The sequence below is a fragment of the Hippopotamus amphibius genome, chromosome 8, assembly GCF_030028045.1.
Source record: "Hippopotamus amphibius kiboko isolate mHipAmp2 chromosome 8, mHipAmp2.hap2, whole genome shotgun sequence".
Lineage (NCBI taxonomy): Eukaryota > Metazoa > Chordata > Mammalia > Artiodactyla > Hippopotamidae > Hippopotamus > Hippopotamus amphibius.
This window is the reverse complement of record NC_080193.1, coordinates 137550703-137573287: the sequence shown is the minus strand read 5'-3', so window position 1 is coordinate 137573287 and position 22585 is coordinate 137550703. Positions and strand designations below refer to the sequence as shown.

Genomic DNA, 22585 nt, shown 5'->3' with positions numbered 1-22585 from the left:
GGCTTCTCACTGTGGTGGCTTCTCTTGCTGTGAAGCACAGGCTCTAGGCGCACGGGCTTCAGTAGTTGTGGCACCCAGGCTCAGTAGTTGTGGCACACGGGCTTAGTTGCTCCACGGCATGTGGGATCTTCCTGGACCAGGGCTAGAACCTGTGTCCCCTACATTGGCAGGCTGATTCTTAACCACCGTGCCACGAAGGAAGTCCCACACATAGTAGGTTCTTAATAATTATTTTTTAAGTGACTGAATGAATGAATTATATAATCTAAGTACCAAACATTTAAACTTTCACTTTTGACCCTCTTTCACCAGGATAGTAATTCTGTGGTGTTAAGAAGATGACATGATTTCCCCATATTTAATCAGCAACGCCTTTTTATTCCCCAATGTTTGAAACTAAAGGACGGAAGGATGGGTACCAGGGGACAGAACATTTTTTGGTTTGTGTGTTTGTTTGTTTGTTTGTTTTTGCTTTAACCTACTGAATAAAACCTGCCAGCACCTGAGGGGGTGAAGGGGACTTTACCGTAACAGCCCTAACAGATATCTTTGTAGACACACAACTAAAATTAATCATTTGAATACTTCTGTAGAAATGCCTAATGTGGTTATCGTCTACCTACAAGACAAACTCCCCAAAGTAAGTAAAGAAATGGTAATATTTTATGAAGAGACAGCAAAGAATAGCATAAATCAGGCTCACCTGCAAGGCCAAGGTTCCATTTCACTTCAACAACTTTCACTGTGTGTTTGACATGAAGCCAGATGCTAGAGCCAAGGCAAATAAAATTCCCATTCAGGGGGAAAATCAGTAAGGGCTTACGACTTGTAGAGTACTGTACTGGTCCTGTGTAAATGTGTCCTTTCTTCAAGCAGCTTATAATCCTTGGGGAAGAAAAAAGGCTTAGCTACAGAATATAATTAGCAAATAAAATAAGACAATAGCTATAAAGTACTCAGTTGGGTATTTTCTATGCCTCTGGTAAATACTCACAAAGATTCTGTGTTTCTCTCATCCAGTCCCAAACACCACCAAGCTTCCCTGGCCTATCCAAACTGGTACACTGCGAACAGATTACTTTTCCTAAATATATCTTTTTGGTAGCCTAAATGATCCCTTCCTCCTCCATTTAATTCTGGACCATGAGGTTCTCATTATGAATCAGATAAACAACCACCCACAGTCCCCCAGGGCTGCAGGATGCCTGAGTGAGTAGCAACCTGAAGGACTCACACTCATGTGGCTTTTGTACTGAACCAGGGCTGCCATTTTTCAGTGTGGGTGTCTTTTTTTTTTCCCTCATGACATAGACAAATGTTGATGTTTACTACAAGTTGGTACATTAGTTGCTAATTAAGTTCCTAGCTGCTTCAGCCAAAACTTGCTGTATTGAATCCAAGAAAAGAATGGCAGCTACATCAAAAATAAGTTGGTGGGGATTTTGTTTTGTTTTATTAAAGGAAAGTTGTATATTAAAGAATAGGGAGAACTTACGCACTGGGAAATAGGAAACCTTCCGTCGTGGCTTCCTCCTAAGCTGATTGGTGCTTCAAGTCCTTCCACATCTATCACCAGGCCTTGGTCAAAGCCAAGTAAATACTACAGTCTATGCACGAGGCAATAAAGTTAACTGTTTATCATTACTTCCTCTTTTTCATACCCACCCACACATTCCCAAAGAGTTACTTCTTGGGGTCCCCCAGAAGGGCAAGTTTATTCTGGAAAGGGTACAGAGGTCACTTCATCCTGGGGCTCTGGACTTACACATCTCTGAAAAGACGCCGCCTTAGTTTCATCTCTTTGCCTGTCCCCTGTAATCTTACCACTCAGGCAAGGCCAGGGGCTGCCTGCCTTCCCCAGCCAGCGCTAACACCTTCCTGCAGACATCAGGGTCTGCGGCAGTTTCTCTGCCCCTCTGGGCTGGGAAGTCCCCAGTCACGCGCTTGGACGCCCTCCAACATCTCAGCTGACAAGGGGTGAGGCAAGACGGCCCTGGGAAAGAAGTCTGAATTTTAAGGCGGACCCCTGCAAGGTGGACAAAATCCTCGCCTGCATTGCTGGAGCGCTGCTCCTACCTCGGTGGAAGAGAGGATTCCCTTTCCTTTTCCCTTTCCCACAGGGCCCTTGACCAGCACCGACCAAAGGGTGCCTCCTCCTCGACCAGACACTCCCCGCCCAGCAGATTACGTGTGGAAACTCCAGAAGAAGAGAATCGAAACAGAAACCTAAGGCAGGCAAACTATATAACTGGCTGGCGGAAGGCTGGCCTTGAAGCTCCCATCGGAGTGCCCCCAGAGGCTGCGCCCTGCTCCCCGGCCCTGGCGAGGGCCCGCCGCCGCCGCGTCCGGCCCGCCTGCCCACCTGCCCACCTGCCCAGGTGCGGCCGCGCCCCCGCGCGCCCGCCCGGGGGTCCTGCAGGCAACCCCGTCGCTGTCGGGCGCATCGCTGCAGACCCTGCCGCTCCAAAGCAGTGGGACACACATCTCATCCCTTGAGCTGAGAACAGCGTCTTGTCCGTTTACTTGGGAGAATCTTCTCCCTCCTCTGGGAAGGAAAGATGTCGTCGGATGGGTATTCCGCGGACAAGAATTTCTGCTATCTCATCTCGTGTTTCAGGGCCAGACTGAAAATGTACATCCAGGTAGAGCCAGTATTGGACTACCTGACCTTTCTACCTGCAGAGGTGAAAGAGAAGATTCAGAGGATGGCCGCCACCACTGGGAACATGCAGGCAGCTGATCTACTTCTGAACACCTTGGAGAAGGGGGTCTGGCCCCTCGGCTGGGCTAGGATGTTTGTGGAGGCCCTCCAGCTAGCAGGCAACCCCTTAGCCGCCCGCTACGTAAACCCTGAGCTCACCGACTTGCCCTCTCCATCCTCTGAGAACGCTCACGATGAGTGTCTCCAACTGCTGAACCTCCTTCAGCCCACGCTGGTGGACAGGCTTCTAGTTACAGATGTCTTGGATGAATGTGTGGGGGAGAAGCTGTTGACAATTGAAGACAGAAATCGGGTAGGTGTCAGTTCAATGGAGCGGGAGTTTTAGGCAAATACAGGTATTGCAACTCCGGGTTGTTCCTCTATTTGGCCCATTTCAAGTGTTCTTTGATATCTTTGGGTAAATTTGGATCCCTCCTTTCTTGAGAAGAGAATATCTAGGCTTTTAAAAACATAATTTTGAAAATGGCTATTTTTCTAATTCTTTCACTGAAATAAACTAAAGAGGAGTTAACTCTAGAATAATAATGTATGCTAATAGACAACATTTATTAAACACATGTGTGCAATTAGTTTCATTTGCAAAATGTATTATCAGAGTTCATGCTCGCAATTATCTATTGAGGTTTTTTTTATGTTATTAACTGTGCCATTTTACAGATGACAAAACTGAGGCAGTTTAAATAACTTGCCCAGGGTTTCCCAGGAAGACAGTGGTAGAGCTAGGGATTTAGTTCCCAATGGTGTGAAATTTTATGTCTTATTTTATAAAGTTCCATAGAATAGGGGTCAGCAAACCATGACCCGTGGGCTAAATCCAGCTCGAAAGCTAAGAATGGTGTTCAAATTTTTAAATTTTCAGTTCATAAAGAAAGTTTTGTTGGAACACAGCCATGCTCATTCATTTACATGCTATGATTGCTCTTGTGCTTTCAGAGCATTTGAACAGAGACCATATAGCCCACAGCGCCTTAAATATTTATTATCCGGGCTTTAAGCAAAAATTTGCCAACCTCTGGCCTAAATTATGCACTATGCCATTTAATTTTGGTCCAAATGGGGAAATTACATAGTACACACACACAGACATACACGTGCTTTTTTGTTTTTTTCTTTAATCAAAGTTACAGAATTCTCTGGGAATGAAAAATTGGAGATAATTAATTGAAAAAAATATGTCGCTAGTTGCAGTTTTCCATATTAGTAAAAGAACAGTGGATTTTTCGGGTGGCATTTTGACAGGATGAATTTTACAGGTGACTTTACATTTAATGTTTGTTCATTGTTTTTTAATGAGTGAAGATGTACTGTAGAGTACAGAAATGCTGACCTCTTTGAATCTGACTTATTCAGAGTGTATATCGAAAAGTCTTATTTTGAAAGGCATGTAGATAAATAAACTCATTTTGGGGGTCAAAGTTTAACATGCTATATTTTTTGACATTTTCTTTCTTTCTCTCTTTCTTTTTAATTCATCAATTGTTTGTAACCTCGTTACAAAGTTCTGGGCACGGGACTCCTATCAGCCTATGATGTGACTTGGTCTTTAGTGACTAAAGTTAATGTTCCTTTGTCAACTTGACAGCCATAGGGCCTGTCCAAAGACCCAAGCGTGCATCTACTTTTGACGACTGCTTTTCCCAACAAGTAAATTACTTTACACTGTTGTCAGTAACGTTTATGTAGTTTTGTGTATTGAGAACCAGCTAGAACGCATTATAGTAGTCCAGCTGGATATGACAAATGTGTACATCACTGTGGCAGAATCTTAATTTGGAAGACAGTACGCAGCCTTCAAGCCAGCTGGAGATGGAAGATGGCATTTCCAGCCACAGTAGCTGTTAGGAAGTCCAGAAGCAACAGAGTCCAGTAACACCACAAAGCTGTTTATGTTTGGTGGGTATGATGTCCCGATTGCCAGCGAAACAGCACTTCTTCTTATTTACTCTAAATACGTCTGCCTATCAGCATCACTTTTGTCTTGCCTGGACTGAATTTCCGCCAGCTAGATTTTATCCAAGTTCTTGATTCTGGCAAGCTTGGAGGCAGCTAGCAGGAATGCAAGGGATTTGACACAAGAAGATATAGAGTAAAGGGACATTTGTGTACTGGTAGCAGTTAAGGCCTAAGCAACCCAAATTCTCCCTCAGATACATATTTCAAAGGAGGCTCTGAAAGCTAGAGGAGCTATGTATCTGAGGCTTTCTAAAGAGCTATAGTGTCTGCGTTAAATTCTGGAATAGTTTTTGTACACGTCATTTTACAGGTATCATCAGTCTGAAAAGTAAGCAATGGCGGATGATGGGAAGGGAGCACAAGGTTTAGAAGAATCCACAACACGTTGATATGGGGTCCTTGAGGAACGTTTATGTTATGATAGCCAAGTGTAGTGGGGAAAGCATGGGAATTTGGAATGGCAAGACCTGGATTTGAGATCTATCTCTGTTTCTTACCATCTGTGTTACTTTGGACCAAATTATTTAAGTTTCCTGATCCTAAGTGTACCCATGAAATTGGACATAATAATAATTTCCTCTCTCATTCACAGTATTTTATTGAACATGAGTGAGAAATAGTATTTATGAAAAAGAAAAGAGCTGTTTTGATAGGATGATGACTTCTATTATTTATTTGGTTACATTTCCTTGTGAATTTAAAGTTTCGGGTATTTAGGTAAATACCCCATGTTGAAATTGAGATCTGCCTCCTAAAGTCCCTGGATTAAACTGTGATATGAGGAAGAAACTATGTTTTTCATCTAAGGATGAAACCAGCACCTAGTTAGGACTAAGTATAACATTAGTGCTTAATAAGTGTTGATTGCTTGAATTTATTTCCAAGGAGTTGTCTGGAATAAGAAAGACGCTTGGTGTAATGCATTGCCTTGCTAGGCAGTGGGGAATGGATGGGTGGATGGTGAGTATAAGATCTCCAAATCTGCTTTTTTTGACGCCTTAAAATAGCATTTAACTAAGAAATCAGGACTTCTAAAAAATATTTTATTTTAATACTTTTCCTGTTTTCCAGACATTTTCTACTTGGTTTTGTGTTCCCACCTCGCCCTCCCAATCCCTGCCCCTCTTACATAAGCGCTTCTAAAAAAAGATCCTAGATTTAGTTTTGTGACCAGCAGGTACCCAAAGAAAAATTTATTTAATTGATTGATTATTCATTCATTTGGTTTAAATTTATGGAGTGGCACCTGGCACCATGCCAGTACTGAAAAGATTGGAGAATAACACAAATACTGTCCGTGCTTTCATGGAGTTTATGATGCAGTGTTGATCAGTGTTCATTCTTCTAACAAATAATTAATGTCTAGTATGTGTGAGGCACTACTGTAAACCCTGGAGATTCAGCAATAAATACAAGAATCCATTTATAGATCATTATAATAGAATGATCCTTAACGGTAAGGAGGTGCCCCTGTACCGACCTGCTTCTATTTAGGATGCTAAGTGACATCGTAGCACGTCCATGACAGACAGCCATGAACTCTGGAACATGTAAACATTTCCATAGTGTCTTAATATCAATCTGAACAGCTTAAGTAAAGCTGCATGTTTCAGCCCTGCCCAGTTCAACGCATTACATATCTATAGTCCTGGAAGACCCTCTACACCTTTCACTTACCCAGTAGAACCGGAGATAATGTCATCAAGTCCAGCTAGAAACCCTCCAGTTCTGTCTACATGAAGTTGAGTATTAGAGTTAGTCTCCTTCCAGCTCATTGTATTGTCAGATAAATTAGGATGGATAAGAATTTCAGTAGCAAGATAAAGTACTCATAAGAAATGTCAATGTGACAATACGTATTCATTTAGAAAGACATGAACTGTTGGAGGGAACTTGTTCTTTAAAATTCTTTGTTTTTAACATGAGTTTTGCTTCCCTGATTTTTGCTGAGTTTTGCTTTCTCTGATTTACTGGCACTGAGGGTTGAGCTCTGCTATGTGAAAAAGTCGCCATTATATTTAAATAGCAATCTAAGGTTATTCTGAGAGGGAGAAAGCATTTTTATCGAACTTTACAATTGCAGAGGCAAGCCAGTGCTTAAAAGAAATACCATTGATTTCTCTACTGATTTCTGTTAGAAAGAAAAAACATAGATCAAAGAATTCAGAATATGAAAGCATTGAACTGTATTACCCACAAATTCATATTTATTTTACACTCCATAAATTAGTTGACAATGTATCCATAGACATCTTTCACTTCATATTCAGAGAATACAGTCAGTGGAGAAGGAACATGAGTGGGAATCATTATATGTCCTGTTTCAGTCTCAAATCTAAATATTCACTTGCCAAGAATTTCTTATGGGATCTTATGTATAGGAGAACAGATTAAGTTAAAAAAATTGTGTGGTTGCTTTAAAGGGAATTAATATACTTTCTAGCACCCAAACGGGGAAGATTTTTTAAAAATTTAGAATCTTGAAGACACTGCTAAAATTACGCAGGTATTATATGTAGTTCCATATTCAAATAATAAAAATACTTATAGGAAATAATGGCATACTAATTCTCAAATGCCTGAACTCAGTAAGGACAAAGCAAGCTTGACAAGTACAATTCTACAGTAAAGATCAACTAACTGATTAACAGTCAAAGAAAATTTAGTGGATATAATATGCTTAGGTTTTTAAATACAGGCATTTATTACAGTGCTTCACTTGTTCATTAATGAAATGCTTTCGGATTACTACTTCTGTGGGATGAGTTTAAAGCTGATTAAAGGCTGAGATAATTAAAAATGGGAATGGTTGAATTAAAAGAAGGTGCTCAAACCAGTCTCATTTAGCATCTTTAGAGACTACTGCTTAAATTAGCAGATAATAATAAAGATGTTACAAACATCAGAGAAGACAAAGAATTTCCATTAGAAAATTAATGAAGTTAGAGAAAAGTAGAAAATGAGCAAGAATCTGCTTAGAAATGCTGTGGGGAGATGGACGGAAATCACCGAGATTTTATTAAGTCAAGTAGTCATTTTAACCACTTTTTGTCAGAAAGTGAACTTAAAATTGGAGACAATTACCAGCTATAATTATAGCTAGGTAAGGCAGTATTCAGTCTCTGAAGCCAATTGCCTGGGATCAAATTCTACCTCTACCATTTACGAGCTTTGTGGCCTTAGGGAGGTAACTGGACATCTCTGAGCCTTGGATTTCTGATCTGTAAAATGGGCTAATATCAGTATCTTCTTCAGAGTTTTTGGGTTGATATATGCAAAACCTTGATAATAACATAATTAACTATTAGCTAATGAAACAAACGTATCCTTGGGGTAGAAATCATATGGTATAATCTTGTACTAAGTAGTGTCTGCTGGTGAAATGTCTGTAAAGATAGATGCTTTTCCCAGTCAGCCATAATAATAGCTAACACTGAATTTGTCCCAGACGTTGTTCCAAAGATGCGAATTCCTAAGATTAAATGGCTATGGATATGTTTATAGGGCTAGAAAATACACAGATTTGCAGGAAACAAGTAATCTAACTGAATAGTCCATATTATACATGCGGAAAATAGGCAAATGTTGAGCATGATTTGAGAGTATGGAAGTTAGTATTTCTTACCTAAGCTGCTGATTAGAATCAAGAGGTGCTTTTGAAAAAAATTTCTGGTTTCCCACCATGGACAAATCAGAATCTCTGGGGGCAGATCTTAGACATCAGTATTTTCAAAGCTCTTCAGGTGATTTTAACATGCAGCTAGGATGGACAAACCCTGTCATTTCATTTCGGTCACTTCATTTTACACATGTAGAAACTGAGGTCTAGAGGGGAAGTATCTTACCTAAGGACACAGCAAGCTAATGGTGTCCTGCTTAATTTCTTTCTGGTCTAAATGTGATCTTTTCTCCAGATGTTTGGTACTGTATTAAGAACTGAGGAGATGCACAGTAATAATAATTACACAAATGATTCACATTGGAAAAGATTTACTAGATTAATCTAAAGGAAAAATTAAATGAAGGCTAAAATAGTAATAAACGGATATAGAAATACTTCTGCCCAATATTTAAAAAAAGGAATATAGAAATAAATTTGTCTTATGATATTAAGTAAGCACAAATTTAAGAAAAATTGTAACAGTAATAAAGAGTACAAATATTAAAGAATATAAATCTGCAATAGTAATTATTTACTCCATACTGCTAATAGTGAAGAAAGAGAGATCAGATAAGAAATGTTTGATTTCCCATATATAGACTTCATGAGTTGACAAGAAATAGCAAGCCTAGATATACAGAAAGAAATTGATGCAAAGAGACATAATGTGGCTAGAGATTAGAGACACCTTATTTTGCACAGCTTATTCGGAATGCCAGAGGTATGATATCTATTTCCTAAGTGTCAGGTTTGAATATCTCAATAGCTTAAAAAAATGATGTATGTTTAAAAGGGGAATTGGCCCAGGGATTTTTTTCCCCCACTAGAATCCAGAATTTCTGCAAGTGGCATTGCTGTTTTCTTTAGTATTTGAATATCAGCCTTTATACATATGCTTCATTGTTCAATTTTTCTAAAGGCTAGTTCCTGTTTAAATTTATTCATAAGATAGTTTGACTTCTTTAATTCTACTTTTCTCTTAAAACAGGTTTCAGCTGCAGGAAGTAATGGAAATGAAGCAGGGGTAAGAGAGCTACTGAAAAGGATCGTGCAGAAAGAAAACTGGTTTTCTACATTTCTGACTGTTCTGAGGCAAACTGGAAACGATGGGCTTGCCTGGGAGTTAACAGGCACCGATTGCTATGAAAGCAATGCAGGTATTGCTAATTCTGCAAAGGAAGGGTTTGTGCATTTTGCCTGGTGTTTGAGAGTTTAATGAAGCCTATAGATACAGTGCCAAATACTAGGATATTTAGAATCAAAATTTCAAGCAATTTGAGAGATCTGTTTTCTTCTCTTTACAAATGAGGAAACTGCTGCCTGGGAAGAGATGAACTGGGCTAGAACATTGGCAGCTGACTCCTCATCCAATATGTTTTCCATTTGCCATCTTATTTTGGAAACAAATTGTCTGAGATTTTTATCAAGATGAGTTTAACATTGTCTAGACAAATTGGAAGAAAATACTTTAGTGGTTATTACAACTCTGCTGCATAGTCTTCTGGACACATATACATTGTTAAGGTATTTATTAAATATTTGATAAAAGGTCTATAATTGCTAACATATCACAACATTACTTTCTGTGCATTTTTAAAAGTATTCAATTATAAAAATAAAAATAACATCTTATAGCTCTTTCATATATATCATTTGTAAATCTAATATAAGCTGCCCTCATTTTTTTTTTTTAATTTTTAATTTATTTTTGGCTGCATTGGGTCTTTGTTGCTACAAGCGGGCTTTCACTATTTGCAGCTACTGGGGGCTACTCTTCGTTGTGGTGCACAGGCTTCTCATTGCAGTGGCTTCTCTCGCTACGGAACACAGGCTTTAGGCGTGCAGGCTTCAGTAGTTGCAGGATGCAGGCTCAGTAGTTATGGCTCACAGACTTAGTTGCTCCGTGGCATGTGGGATCTTCCTGGACTGAGGATCAAACCTGTGATCCCTGCATTGGCAGGCAGATTCTTAACCACTGCACCACCAGGGAAGTCCCTTATTTTTCTTTACAGAGTATGTATCTATGTTTTCAAAAATATCATATGTAAGACAAATCGAAATTTAATTGGTGTTGAATGATTAGCAATTTATAATTGGTATAATTTATTCACAATTATATATAATTTAAATGATTGTAATCATTTCAAGCTTACTTTACTTCTTTTATTCAGTCAGTCATTCAGTCAACATGTAATGAGTACCAACAATATGCCAGACACTGTTCTAGGTGCTAGAGATATGGACTTAAATGAGGCATACAAAGTCCCTATTCCCATAAACCACACTTCCCAAATAAGAAACACAGTAAACAATTTTCTAAGTTACTTCTGCAAAAGAAGAACAGATAGTTACTAAATTATTAGAGTAAACAGCATATTATGATTTTATGCTGTATTATTAATGAAATAGCTTAATTTTGCTCCGTGGTTAGAAATACACACACTATATATATACACACACATATATTTTTGTGTGTGTGTGTGTGTGTGTGTAGAGAAAGAGACAAACACAAACACACACAGATATTTTTACTATGGAATATTAAAAAGCCCTAGAGAATTACAAAATGGTATTAATGGGCTTGTGTGTAAAGGAACCACAGGGAGTGACGTGTAGTCTACTTTTAGGGAAGGTCTTTTTGCTTCACCCCAAAGCAAGTGCTTTGAGATGGCCACAAAGTGAAAAGCTCAAGAGCCTCCCCCTTCTTTTTGAAATTATCTAGGGATTTGAGGGGGGTTTATTCAGCCAAAGGTGGTCAACCCAGCTTTCAAAAGCTAAGCAGTAATTCCGTGATCTGTCCACTGCAGACTCCCCAGTTTCTACTGTCATTGTTTCGATTTCCACAGCAAGGTGTAACCGTATAAAGAAAATCGCTCTCAGCAGGAAGCATCTTGATTTTGCTTCTGTTCTCTGGAATGGGCTTGGTGGTGCCCCTTGCTTGCACTATCAAGAGTATGGGTTCTTCTGCAAATGCACATGTATCGGCTGGCCAAGGCCAAGCACTTTATAAGAGGGATAAAGCCCTTCTGAAAAGAAAAAAGTGACATCGTTCTTTTTGTCCTCTCTGGTCCCCTGACAAGATCCTCTTACATTTGGGGCTTTTCCTTCTTTCAACCAAAGTGGGTGATGGTGGATGTTGCCTCAGATATGTGGGCTCTTACAAAGGCAGGGAGCGGAGAGAAAGGGGTTTCTAAGCTTCTTTTGAAGGTTGGATGGAAGATGCAATCACTGTCTGGGACTCAGAATCTATACACTCTCACCACCTCTACCAGCACTGAGGGGGCTTCTGATCAACTCATTCCAAATAAGTAGGGCTTACTTCTTATGTCCTCAGAAAATCCAATCAGTAGAGTCAGGAATTTAAATATTGTTTGCCGAACTGTACATTTTATTAGGGAAATCTAATCATTTTTCTAGCAGGTCTTGATGCCCAGAACAAAGTTAGCTGTGATTATTCATGTGGTAGGAGCTGTTGTGGACGGAATTGTCCCCTGTCTCCCTCCCCCCCGCCCCCCCCCCCCACAAGCCAAATTCATATGTTGAAGCCCTAACCTCCAGTGTGACTGTATCTGGAGCTAGATCTTTAGGAGGTAATTAAGGTTAAATGAGATCTGAAGGGTGGGCCCCAATCTGATAGGACTTAGGCCTTATAAGAAGAGAAAGAGAGATCTCTGTCTCTCTTTCTCTCCCTACCATGTGAGGACCCAGTGAAGAGGCAACATTCTGCAACCTCAGGAACATACTCTCACCAGACACCAACCTGCTGGCACGTTGACACTGACCATGGACTTCCAGTTTCTAGAGCTGTGAGACAATACTTTTCTGGGACTTAAGCCATTCAGTCTATGGTACCTTGTCATGCTGGCTCACGCTAATTAATACAGGAGCCTGGGCTCTGGATCCTGACACTTACTGAGTCCTGGCTCCTTCATGTGCCTGGATATGTGACTTTCACCAGGTACTTACCCTCTCTGTGCCTCGGTTTACTCCTCCGTGAAACAGGGATAATGATATGACTTATGACCTAGGATTATTTTGAGGATTCAATGATTTAACATTTGTAAAGCACAAAATAAATTGACTCTCATTATTATAAACCCCAGACGTACTTAATATATACCTACAAATATTGTCAAATCACCTCGTCTAAAGACAAACGCCAAAGTCAGAGCAGTTTTCTTCAGGAAATTCTCCATACAGCACGCGTTTTCTCCTTATTCTTTAAGATGGGTTAATCAAACATGATACTTAAAGAAATGTTTTTATGACATCAGTCTCTGACAGATTGTGCTTCAGAAGGGCAGACACTCCCGTTTTTCTTTGTAACCCACAAAAGTCCTTAAGAAAACACTCAGTACATGTTGGTTGAAGGGAAAAAGTCCAGATGAAAGAAATGGAGGGACGGAGAAAGGAAGGATTCAGAATATTTCATGAAATTTCTTAAAAATCTCCAGAAATTCAGAATACATGAATGTAGGCTGACATTAAAGCATATGTACATCTCGTGTAGAACACACAGTGAGAGAACAAAATGGCAAGAGCACAAGCTAAAGAAAAACTACCACCAAATTTGCATTTTCATTAATGCAGCCTTACATGTGACTTTGTATCCCTGAATAAGTGGCTTACTTCCTAAAGGTGATGGTCAGATAGGAAATCGTCACACTTGTCTTATGATTAGCATAATACTTATTCAGTTGGCTTTTTAGATAAAATTTAGTCATCACAAAAGAATTACTCACTGTGTTCATATTAAAAATAAAAATACCGTGTCAGAACATGAAAACATGTTCCAAGCCTTTTGAAATGTCAAAGTATTGAAGTATATTTAGGCAGATCTCTACCAGGGACCCCACTTGGTTTTCAAAATAAAAATAACAGCTCTTCATATTGTTTAAAAACTTGCTTTGCCATACAATTTACATTCTGTTTAGAATTTCAAAGTATTTAAGTATATTCAGGTTAATGTCTATTAGGAACCTCTATTTTGTTTTCAAAATAACAGTGACTGTTGTGTATACCATAGAAAAACCTGCATGGCACTGTTGTTTACATTCTAATACTCTAATTCACAGAGTCTGAGAATTTATCACAAGAAGATGGTCCTGAAGTCAGAGAGCCACCACTCCTTTTAGCTACAGATCAGCCCAGTCTGGAGGTCTGGGACATAAAGAATAATTCGTCGGAATCGTCTTTTGCAGATTCTTCTGTAGTTTCAGGTACTTGGAACACACACATACTTTACACGCGCTAATTAACTACTTATGGAAACATCAGTCATTGCATTGATGACATTAAGATCTATGCAACAGAGGGAAAAAATTGGGGCTTTGGGGTTTTGTATTTGTATGAAAATAATATTTCTGGAGGAGATTAAATGAAAATAATTGCTCTTTGTGGCTAAAAACGTTTTAAAACTAATGCAATATTAATAGGTTATGAATATGAACATGTTGGGTTCTAATTTTATTTTATGAGATATCCATGGTCCTTGTCACGTGCTAAAGGTCATAAGCATGTCCTGCATTTCATGATTTTCGAAGTACTTTCAAACACGAGTTGGTTTTTTTTTTAAAGATTATTTATGTATTTATGTATTTATGTATTTATTTTGGCTGCGCGGGGTCTTAGTTGCAGCATGTGGGCTTCTTAGTTGCACTATTCAGGATCCCCCACCAGGGATCGAACCCAGGCCCCCTGCATTGGGAGCTCAGAGTCTTACCCACTGGACCACCAGGGAAGTCCCCATGAGTTAATTTGACTCATCCAAATTTTTGAGAATTAAATGAGGCCATTCCTACCCCATCCTGTTTAATTCTTAAAAACACATTTCATAATTGAAATTTTGGGATCAAATGACTTCTACAGTTTTAAAACATTTGATACTTAATGTCATATTTCACTCCAGGAACTTGTACCAAATTACATGTCCTCTAACAGTATAGGAGAGTACTTACTGCCCTGAAGTCTCTTCTACAAGAATGGGTAATATTATTTTTGAACTTTGCCAATTCGGTGTTTTACTACTTGAACTTGAATTATTTTTTCTAATGAAAAATGTTTTTACAAATTCATTCTTTTTGTTGTTGTTGCTAATTGTCTATTTTTCCATTAGGGTGTTTATATTCTTCTTGATGGTTTATGTGAATTAGCTAAATACATAGGATAGCACTCCTTTGTCATAAATAGTATCAAGATTTTTTATAATTTGCCTGCTATTTATCCTTGTTTAAGGTGTTTGTTTTTTTAGTGGACTACTTCTGAAGCTTTAATCTGCTTATGAGTCACCTGGAAGCGGAGGTCTTATTGGAATGCAGATTTTGATTCAGGAGGTCCTATATGGAGCCTGAGATCCTGCCTTTCTCACTTGCTCCCAGGTGATGCTGCTACGGCTGGTCTTGGACCACACTTTAAGTAGCGAGGCTTAATGTACAGAATAGCAAAGCTTTTAAACCTGAATTCTAGAGGACCCCCCCTCCTCTTTTTTTTTCATCTGAGCAGCTGCACTTTCTTTCAGAAATCACGATAGTATAGGAATGCCAAAACTACTACCTGAATGTGGGTTTTTCACGTTTTAATAGACTTCCTTGGTAGGCTACCTGAGATCTCTGTGGGTTACTGGCTATTTTCTAAATTCACACTAGAAAGAGTTGAAGCCAGGACTGAGGCTGGGAGTTGATCCTGCATCTCAAATGAAGGTTTTTCATCACAGGTTGCCAGACTAATGCATCCTGTCAGCCTGTCGTTTATTTATCTATAGAGCATTCTGAGTCTCAACGAGGACAAAATTAAAGGCAACACTTAAAAAAAAAATCTATTTTCTTACTAAAAGTTGCATCATGTGAAAAAATCTGGATCTTAATAATGGCCTTAAGGGACAGAAAGGGGCTTGGTTTTCCCTCTTGCGGTCCCCTCCCTCCTTCTCACTTCTTTCGTTAAACAAATCTTTATGAAACTCTTATCGTGTGCCAGGCATGCACTATCCAGTGTTCAGCACTGTAAATTGTGGTGGAACAAAATAGAAGTGGCTTCTCTCCCCGTGGAGCTTTCAGCTGATGGGCTTGTCAAACAGTAGTCACAGGAAGCGCTGTGGAAGAAAAGTACAGGCTATTAAAATGTGTACTAGTCTGAGAACCTGTGCGAGTACAACAAAGTGTACAGTAATCTGAGGACTCCATCCAATTCACAGACTTTAACAATCTTCTAGTCGGTAGGGTTCTTGTGGTGTCTGGACTTCTCACGTGGATTTGGGAACAGGTTCGTCCAATCCGTTCTGGCCCTTTCCAGAGCAGTAAGAAAGGGTAACTGATCCGTGAAAATAGAGTGCCTTTGCTTTAGGCCTTTGACTCTGCTTCTGGCAAATGTTGTGGCTCATCCCAAGTATTTGCTTCTTTTCTTGCTGCTCTTCGGAACTAAGAATTACTGATGTAAATGACTTGTAAAGAAACATTAACCCAAAGAAGTTACTGGAGTTTTTTTGACTGAAGGTTTTGTTGTAAAATTAACTATAAAAGGATTTTGCCTGTGTTGGCATTCTTTTACAGGATTAACAATCAAAATAAATGTGAAAATATTTGATCATCTCTAATATTTGCATAGTTTTGTTTTGTGTATCATATTGATATTGACAACATATAATCTTTATTTTGAATTTCAGTACATCGGGTTAAGATTTCAAATACAGTTACCAAGGTAGCATTGAAAGAAATTTATTACTTAAGCTACACATGTTCTATAAATGTGAATTTTCATATGTAAAAAGAAAGTGACATTTCTAATTTTAAATTGACTTCTCTAATTTTTTATTTCCAAATCCGTTTCTGAAATAGTTTTTCAGTACATAATAGTCTTTGTGGATACAAATGTTATTTATAGTTTTAATGCAAAGATTCTTTATATGTTGTTTTTAGCCTTTTTTACTCCTTAACACACCTGACAGATAAGACACACTAGTATTAATAACAGTGGCCCACCCTGAAACCAGCTTTAATCACATCACTCCTTCAGCCTGCGAGTGATAGATCAGAATTCCCTAATGAGCAGCTCTGGCATTTCTTCTTCCTTTCTCCTTTCAACTGCCTCCCATTTAAAAGTGGTTAATAATTAAGATATACCCAAACTTTTTTTTTTTTTTTTTGCTTTTTTCCACATTAATACAATCATTTCTAAAGGACATTTGAATAGTTCTCAGACTATTCATAGAATTTTAGTGCTGGATGTAATAGTTCTGCTTTCTGAAGTCACTGGTCATTTTCTAACAAGAAATTATTGGAAAACTTCGGTGTTTCTACAGACCACACTTCTCTAGAAAACATCAGAGGGACGCAAAGCCCACATTCACTTTCTTCCATTAAAAATATTTTAATTATAGCAAATACACAGTTATCTGGTTTATGTTAATTCTGTAGGCTTACAGTAAAGTTGGTTGTGCAATCATTTTTAATTGTCTGCTACTGATGCTTTGTTAAAACAAGTGAGTGGTTATTTTACATTGACCTTTTAAATACACTGTTTTAGGAATTAATAAAATGAAAATAAAGCAAATGAGGTTCAAAACGAAATAATAAAATTTATCGTATTTGGAAGGAACTTACTTTTATGCAGAGTTCCGCAGAAAATCCCCCAAACTTCTTTTCTCATTCTTTGTTGGATCTCCCTGTCATGAAACTAGAAAATGCAAATACCTCAGATTGGCCAGCAGAGGGCGCTTTGACACTTATAAAGAGAATGGAATGTCACCGTTCCAGGGTGGACGATTATCACGTACGGGGTGAGTGTGCCGTGTGTGAATACACACTGCGCATGACTGTGAGTGCATGTGTATATTTTGATTTATATATTCGTTCACGTGAAGATTTTAAAATTCCACCCAAGCTAATGAGCTTACCAACCTGCTTGTTTTCAGACTTTAATACCTTCTTTTTCATATTCCCCCATATGTTCCACTCCTTAGGTTTATCCGGTGACATTATGCTTGGAATATATTGTGGATATATTTTGCATAGATCATGTTCTGTAGGAGGGGTTTAAAAATTGACCTTTATAAAACAGCCTCCTTCTTTCTGGCCCAATCTGTTAGTGCACTTTTTTTGTTGTTGTTTTGTTTTCCCTTTTTATAGACCAAAGTCCAATCTTAGATTTGGTCTATAGTAATCTCTGTAAAAATGCCACAAAATTTATCCTTGCACTTGAGGACCAGAATAATGTTCTATAGTACTAACCTCTAGAAATTTAGAGATTTTTAGAATCTCTAGAAATACATACCACATAGCCCTTGAGAGCTTAGCGGGAAAGATAATTGATACCGCAGTCTGCAATAATACTGTGAGAGATCACCATACTATTACAGCATTGCTCTGAATTAAGATAGCTCTCCTTTACATCTATATTTTCTTCTAAATTTAGTTACATTAATTTTGGGGAAGTAGAAATACTACTACGGCAATCCAAAAGGCAAATATTATTTTGAGCTGAGACAGAGAGAGAGAGAGAGAGAGGGAGGGAGAGATGCTGCTTCGGATGCTGATATCCGTGTTTGTTCAAGGATCACATAGGTTTGTATTTTATTTGAAACCCACCAAGAGCCATCTAGGTTAGTTATATGACCTCCAATCACGTAATAGTTCTAGGAGGGTGACTGTTCATATTTCAGGAGTGAGAACATAAGTATTTTGATGGCAAGAAACCTCCCTACTGTGCAGCTAATACATGTTGGATTTATTTTCATGACATCTTTTTATGACTTCAAGCCTAAAGCTTTTGTAGCAGGGTTTTAACAAAAGCGGTGGTTTTAATTTTATCATTAGACCTTACCTTCTCTATTTTGGCATATGAATGAGGACTAGAAGCTGAGAATGGGTTGGTCAGGTCATATTATTGAGAAAACCAAGCATTGAGGTATTGTCCTCACCCTCAGAGAGTTTATAATCCAGTTCAAGAAAACAAATTTCATGTCCTCAAAGAGAGACAGTAGTCTATCTCTAGCAAAGGAGAAACTATCAAAGGATGAGGGGAGAAGCCTGGGGAAAGAAGGAAGATTTAGAGAAAGCTGACCACAGAGGAGGAATGTGAAGTAGTTCATCTGTGCCTTAAGGTCCTGTGTTGGATTTGTAAGCAGAAGTGACAGCCAACACTTCCAGCTATATGGACACCATGAGCAAAAGTGCAGGTGAAGGAAAATTCAAAATGTGTTGTGTGTATTGAAGGGGGTGGATATTGATAACAGGGGAGGTTCTGCATACATGGGAGTGGGGGGATATGGCTAATCTCTCTGTCTTCTACTCAATTTTGCTACAAACCTAAAACTTCTAGAAAATAAAATCTATAAAAAATTCCCCAAGCTATAATAAACACATCAAAATCCAGCTGTAATAAACATAGCGAAGTTTTACAAAAAATGTAGGTAGGGGAACAGTTGGATTAGAGGGGAGCATTTATGGAGGAGGGAGGTGGGAGATAAGACTTCTAGGATCGATGAGAATTAGTGGATTTCTCTTACTTTGATTTTTACAAAGCCTTGTCTTAAGGCAAAAGAATACTCTTAAATGTTTATCATGCGTTGTTTGGACAATTATGGAATATTAGCCCAAAGCATGTGTGATTATTTCAGATGGTGTCTGCAGGAAAGTCCTTCGTTAGACGGATGTATCCATTGGGGTGCTGGAACGGGCTCCTTCCGGCTTGCAGGAGCCCAGTGTGCACATCTCTTCCCAGTTCCGCTCGGTGACATCACGCTGGTAGCTTGAAATCAGCCATGGTGGGAACATGAATACCATCCATATTGGCAAATACTTTAAAATTGTTGCTTTTTTCTCCCCAAGAGCTACTATTGAATATTTATCAGGATACGTTTAAATGAATCTCCCCCTACTTTCCTCAAGTCTACTTAACTTGAATAGCTCTTCCTGAAGGGTGCCTACCAGCCAAAGAGGTTTCCAGTTCATCACCTTCTATCTTGCCCTTCCCAATCCCTTGGATTGTGCAGACTTACTTCCCATGTGGTCATCAGGCTTGTCACTCATAACTGACTCTGCTCTCGGACTTGTTAGCCCCGCTGCTGACGAGCAGTGAGTGAATGGGTCACTCTCGTGGGTGTGGTTATCCCCCCCACCCTGTGCTTGAATCCCTTTCTTTCCCTTTGAGCCGCAAGTCGAAAGGCTAAAGGGCATAGATGGTACAATTGCAGCCAACATCAATATACACAATTCCAGTTTAATTCTGGCTGAAACATTTCAGCAGTGTGAATTCTATAAACAGGAGCCGAGGAGCTCCATGGATAGCCATGTGGGCCTGTGGCTCTAGGAGATTTTTTTTTTTTTTTCTTTGGGGAACTCATTTCCTAGAAGCTTGGATCCAGGAGAGAATATGCAAGGTGGGTGGAGGTGGCTTCTCTCCATTCTGCGGGAACACATGTTCCCTGGCACAGAGAGCAGAATCTGACAGACCAAAATGTGAGCGTGTGTGAGTGCGCACACACACACAAATCCATATACATGGAGCTGAAAATAAAAGTCCTCTATCTCCTCTCAAAAAAGATTAAGTTATTTCCAAAGAAAAGGAAATAGGTATTATTAGTAGTATGCCAGTAAGCACACTTGAGAACCTCAGGAGTCTGTGTGTGCGCCCATACGTGCACATGTATTGGAAGCTTTAGGGGTGGTCTTTGCTGTTCCAGACTGGGGGATGATGCAACTAGAGGGCAGGTGGGGATAGTTGAAGAACTGAAGCTCACGTGCTTCACAAGGTCAGAACTGGAACAAACAGTTATCTGGCAAGTGAAATTTGACTATTTGCAGACCCTGTAAGCACTGCCTCTCAGGAGCACGGATCTGTCGGTGCCCTTCTTCTTCCTCAGTAGCACAGAGGCTCTGGCCTCCTTCCTAATGGGATGCAAAACCATTTTCCAGCAAAGTGAACGGCAGCCTGAGGCAAGGGGTAAGAAAGGAGAAATCTTCTGTGGAGTGAGAAATGCATCTTAGGCTGAAAATAGGAGGGGACCCTACCTGGTAGGGGTAGAAGAACCACTTTGTATCTTATCTAATGAAGCTTAGTTCTTAGGTTGAATAAACATACTTATCAACTAATTGTTATAATCGCATTTTTCCAGCAGAGGGCATACTTTACATTAGAATAGGTCTAAAAATGCTTTCAACGAAGAGGCTTTTTTTCACTTGAAATTTTTTAACTTCAATTTTCTTTGGCTTCTAAATGGTTTAAAAATATTTGAAAGTATTTAAAGTTCCAGAGGATGTTAAATATAAAATTTCTCAGATTCAAGTTAATATTTCTGCCTTATTAGTAAACTACTCAAGACGTGATTGTAAAATGAGGCATTTTTTTTCCATGGCTTATGGACCGGTCTTAGACACTATTATTGCAAGCAAAGCTGTTCTGTATTGTGTTGTTTACAAAATTATTATAGAAAATCGTATCTTTTAACTGGAGGAGTATTGTTTTTCTTCGTTCCAATAGAGTTGGATAGGAACAACTGCTTTTGTTTAACAGAAATTACCAGCATTTTCTAATCCGTTTCATAGCTAGCTTTGATATTTTTCCTAGAGGAAGTGACACCTATCTAAAAGTTAACTAAACTTTTTATATAATCTAGCTCTAATATTCAAAGCTCATTTAAACAGCAACTTCATGAGAATTTAAGATGTTTCACTCAGATTTATTTCCTTGATCGAACAGAATCATTCTCACAATAAAGGAGAAAGTAGAAACTACTATCTATATTTTAAAAATTTTAAAGATTAAGTCACTTGTTAGCAGTGGCTGAGCTCAGATCTGGAGACTGATCTGTTTGACTCCACAGCCCATGTTCTTTTCATGGGAACACCCAATCTCCAACTGACTATTTATCTGATCTATTTTAAAATCATAGACACATGACTTTATTTGTTAGGGCATAAGTCCAGATTGAAACATGAAAAGTATTGATACAAAGAATGAAACATGATAATCCTATATAATCAATCGTAGAAATTCTTGGCTTATAAACTCAATAGGTTGATTTAATTTTGTCATCACATAACACTTTTTTGATCTGGCTTTGTGTGTATGTGTGTGTGTGTGTGTGTGTGTGTGTGTGTGTGTGCCATGATTTTTTTAGATGAATGCAGGAAGAAAGTCTCTGGGGAAGGCATTCTCAGTGTTACGAGAGATGAGAGATACAATATATTTTCTTTAAATGTTAGAATTATTTCCTTTAGTACTTCTATTTCTGTGAAATCAAAAAATATATCAAATGCATAGGAATTTGCTGCCACGGAAACAAAATTATTTTTGTGTTGAGAAACTGGAGATTTATATATCCTTAAAATGACAAAGAAATAGACCTCTATATGTTCACTTTAATTTTCATAATGATCTCTAGCAGAATTATTGCAGTTAATTTTATCCAAGAAGGATAGAAATGTTCTTCCCTTATTCGTGTGCAGAAAAAAGTTTAAAACTTAGTGTGGATGTTTAATCAACTGTATGCCAATATAAAATAAAAATTAAAAAAAACTGGATGTTTAAAAGTAAGGTAAAGGAAAGTTTGTGGATGAAATCAGAGATGTTAGTTAGCACAAGAAATCTCTAACTTTTTTCCCCTGGAAAGATAAGCTACTTCAGGATTGATAGAAAACTTGACATTCCAATGAAAATGTCTGTATGCTTTAAAAAAACAAAAAACAAACTTTCATTTCACTTAACACTATGGATAGGGTATTGTTTGTTTGTTTACAAAGCTTTGCAAAGGGTCGTCAGCCATGCTTGGCATTGGGCAAAAAGCACTGGAATATTAGACTTGAATTCAGAAAATGAGACTCCCAGCTCTGCTCCATTCTAGCTGTGTGATCTGGATAAATCATTTAACCTCTCTGAGACTTGACTTCTCACCTATGAAACTGTGGTGATAATGGCTATCTGCCGCATAGGATGTTGAGAGCTTAAAATATTACTTACATTGCATCTGTGAAAGCACTGAGCTCAGTGTCCTCTGACACACTGCAGATTTGTTTGCTAAATCAAAATAATCCAGATAATGAACTTAATTAATAATACTTTATTTTGGTAGTAACTTTCTTTAATAGTCATAAATTATTCATGCATATTGTATTAAGCAGCTCCCCCAAACCTTATGTATGTTAGAACAAAGCTTGGGGAAAATCCTGACTTTACATATACATGGAGTACGTTTAAGATAATGGTTTAACTGCTAGTGATTAGAAAATGAAATGAAAATCAAGTATAATTTCCATCTG

At 38.5% G+C, this 22585-nt stretch overlaps 1 protein-coding gene across 1 annotated transcript in view; it reads left to right on the top strand.

Moving 5' to 3' along the window:
- The first annotated feature begins 2198 nt into the window (after window positions 1-2198).
- IFIH1 (interferon induced with helicase C domain 1) overlaps window positions 2199-22585 on the top strand; it is a 51585-nt gene continuing 31198 nt past the window's right edge. The window contains exons 1-3 of the mRNA XM_057746869.1: window positions 2199-3014; window positions 9325-9493; window positions 13412-13555. Coding sequence (XP_057602852.1) covers window positions 2559-3014; window positions 9325-9493; window positions 13412-13555 — 769 coding nt within the window. The 5' untranslated portion in view covers window positions 2199-2558. The remainder of the gene's footprint in view (window positions 3015-9324; window positions 9494-13411; window positions 13556-22585) is intronic.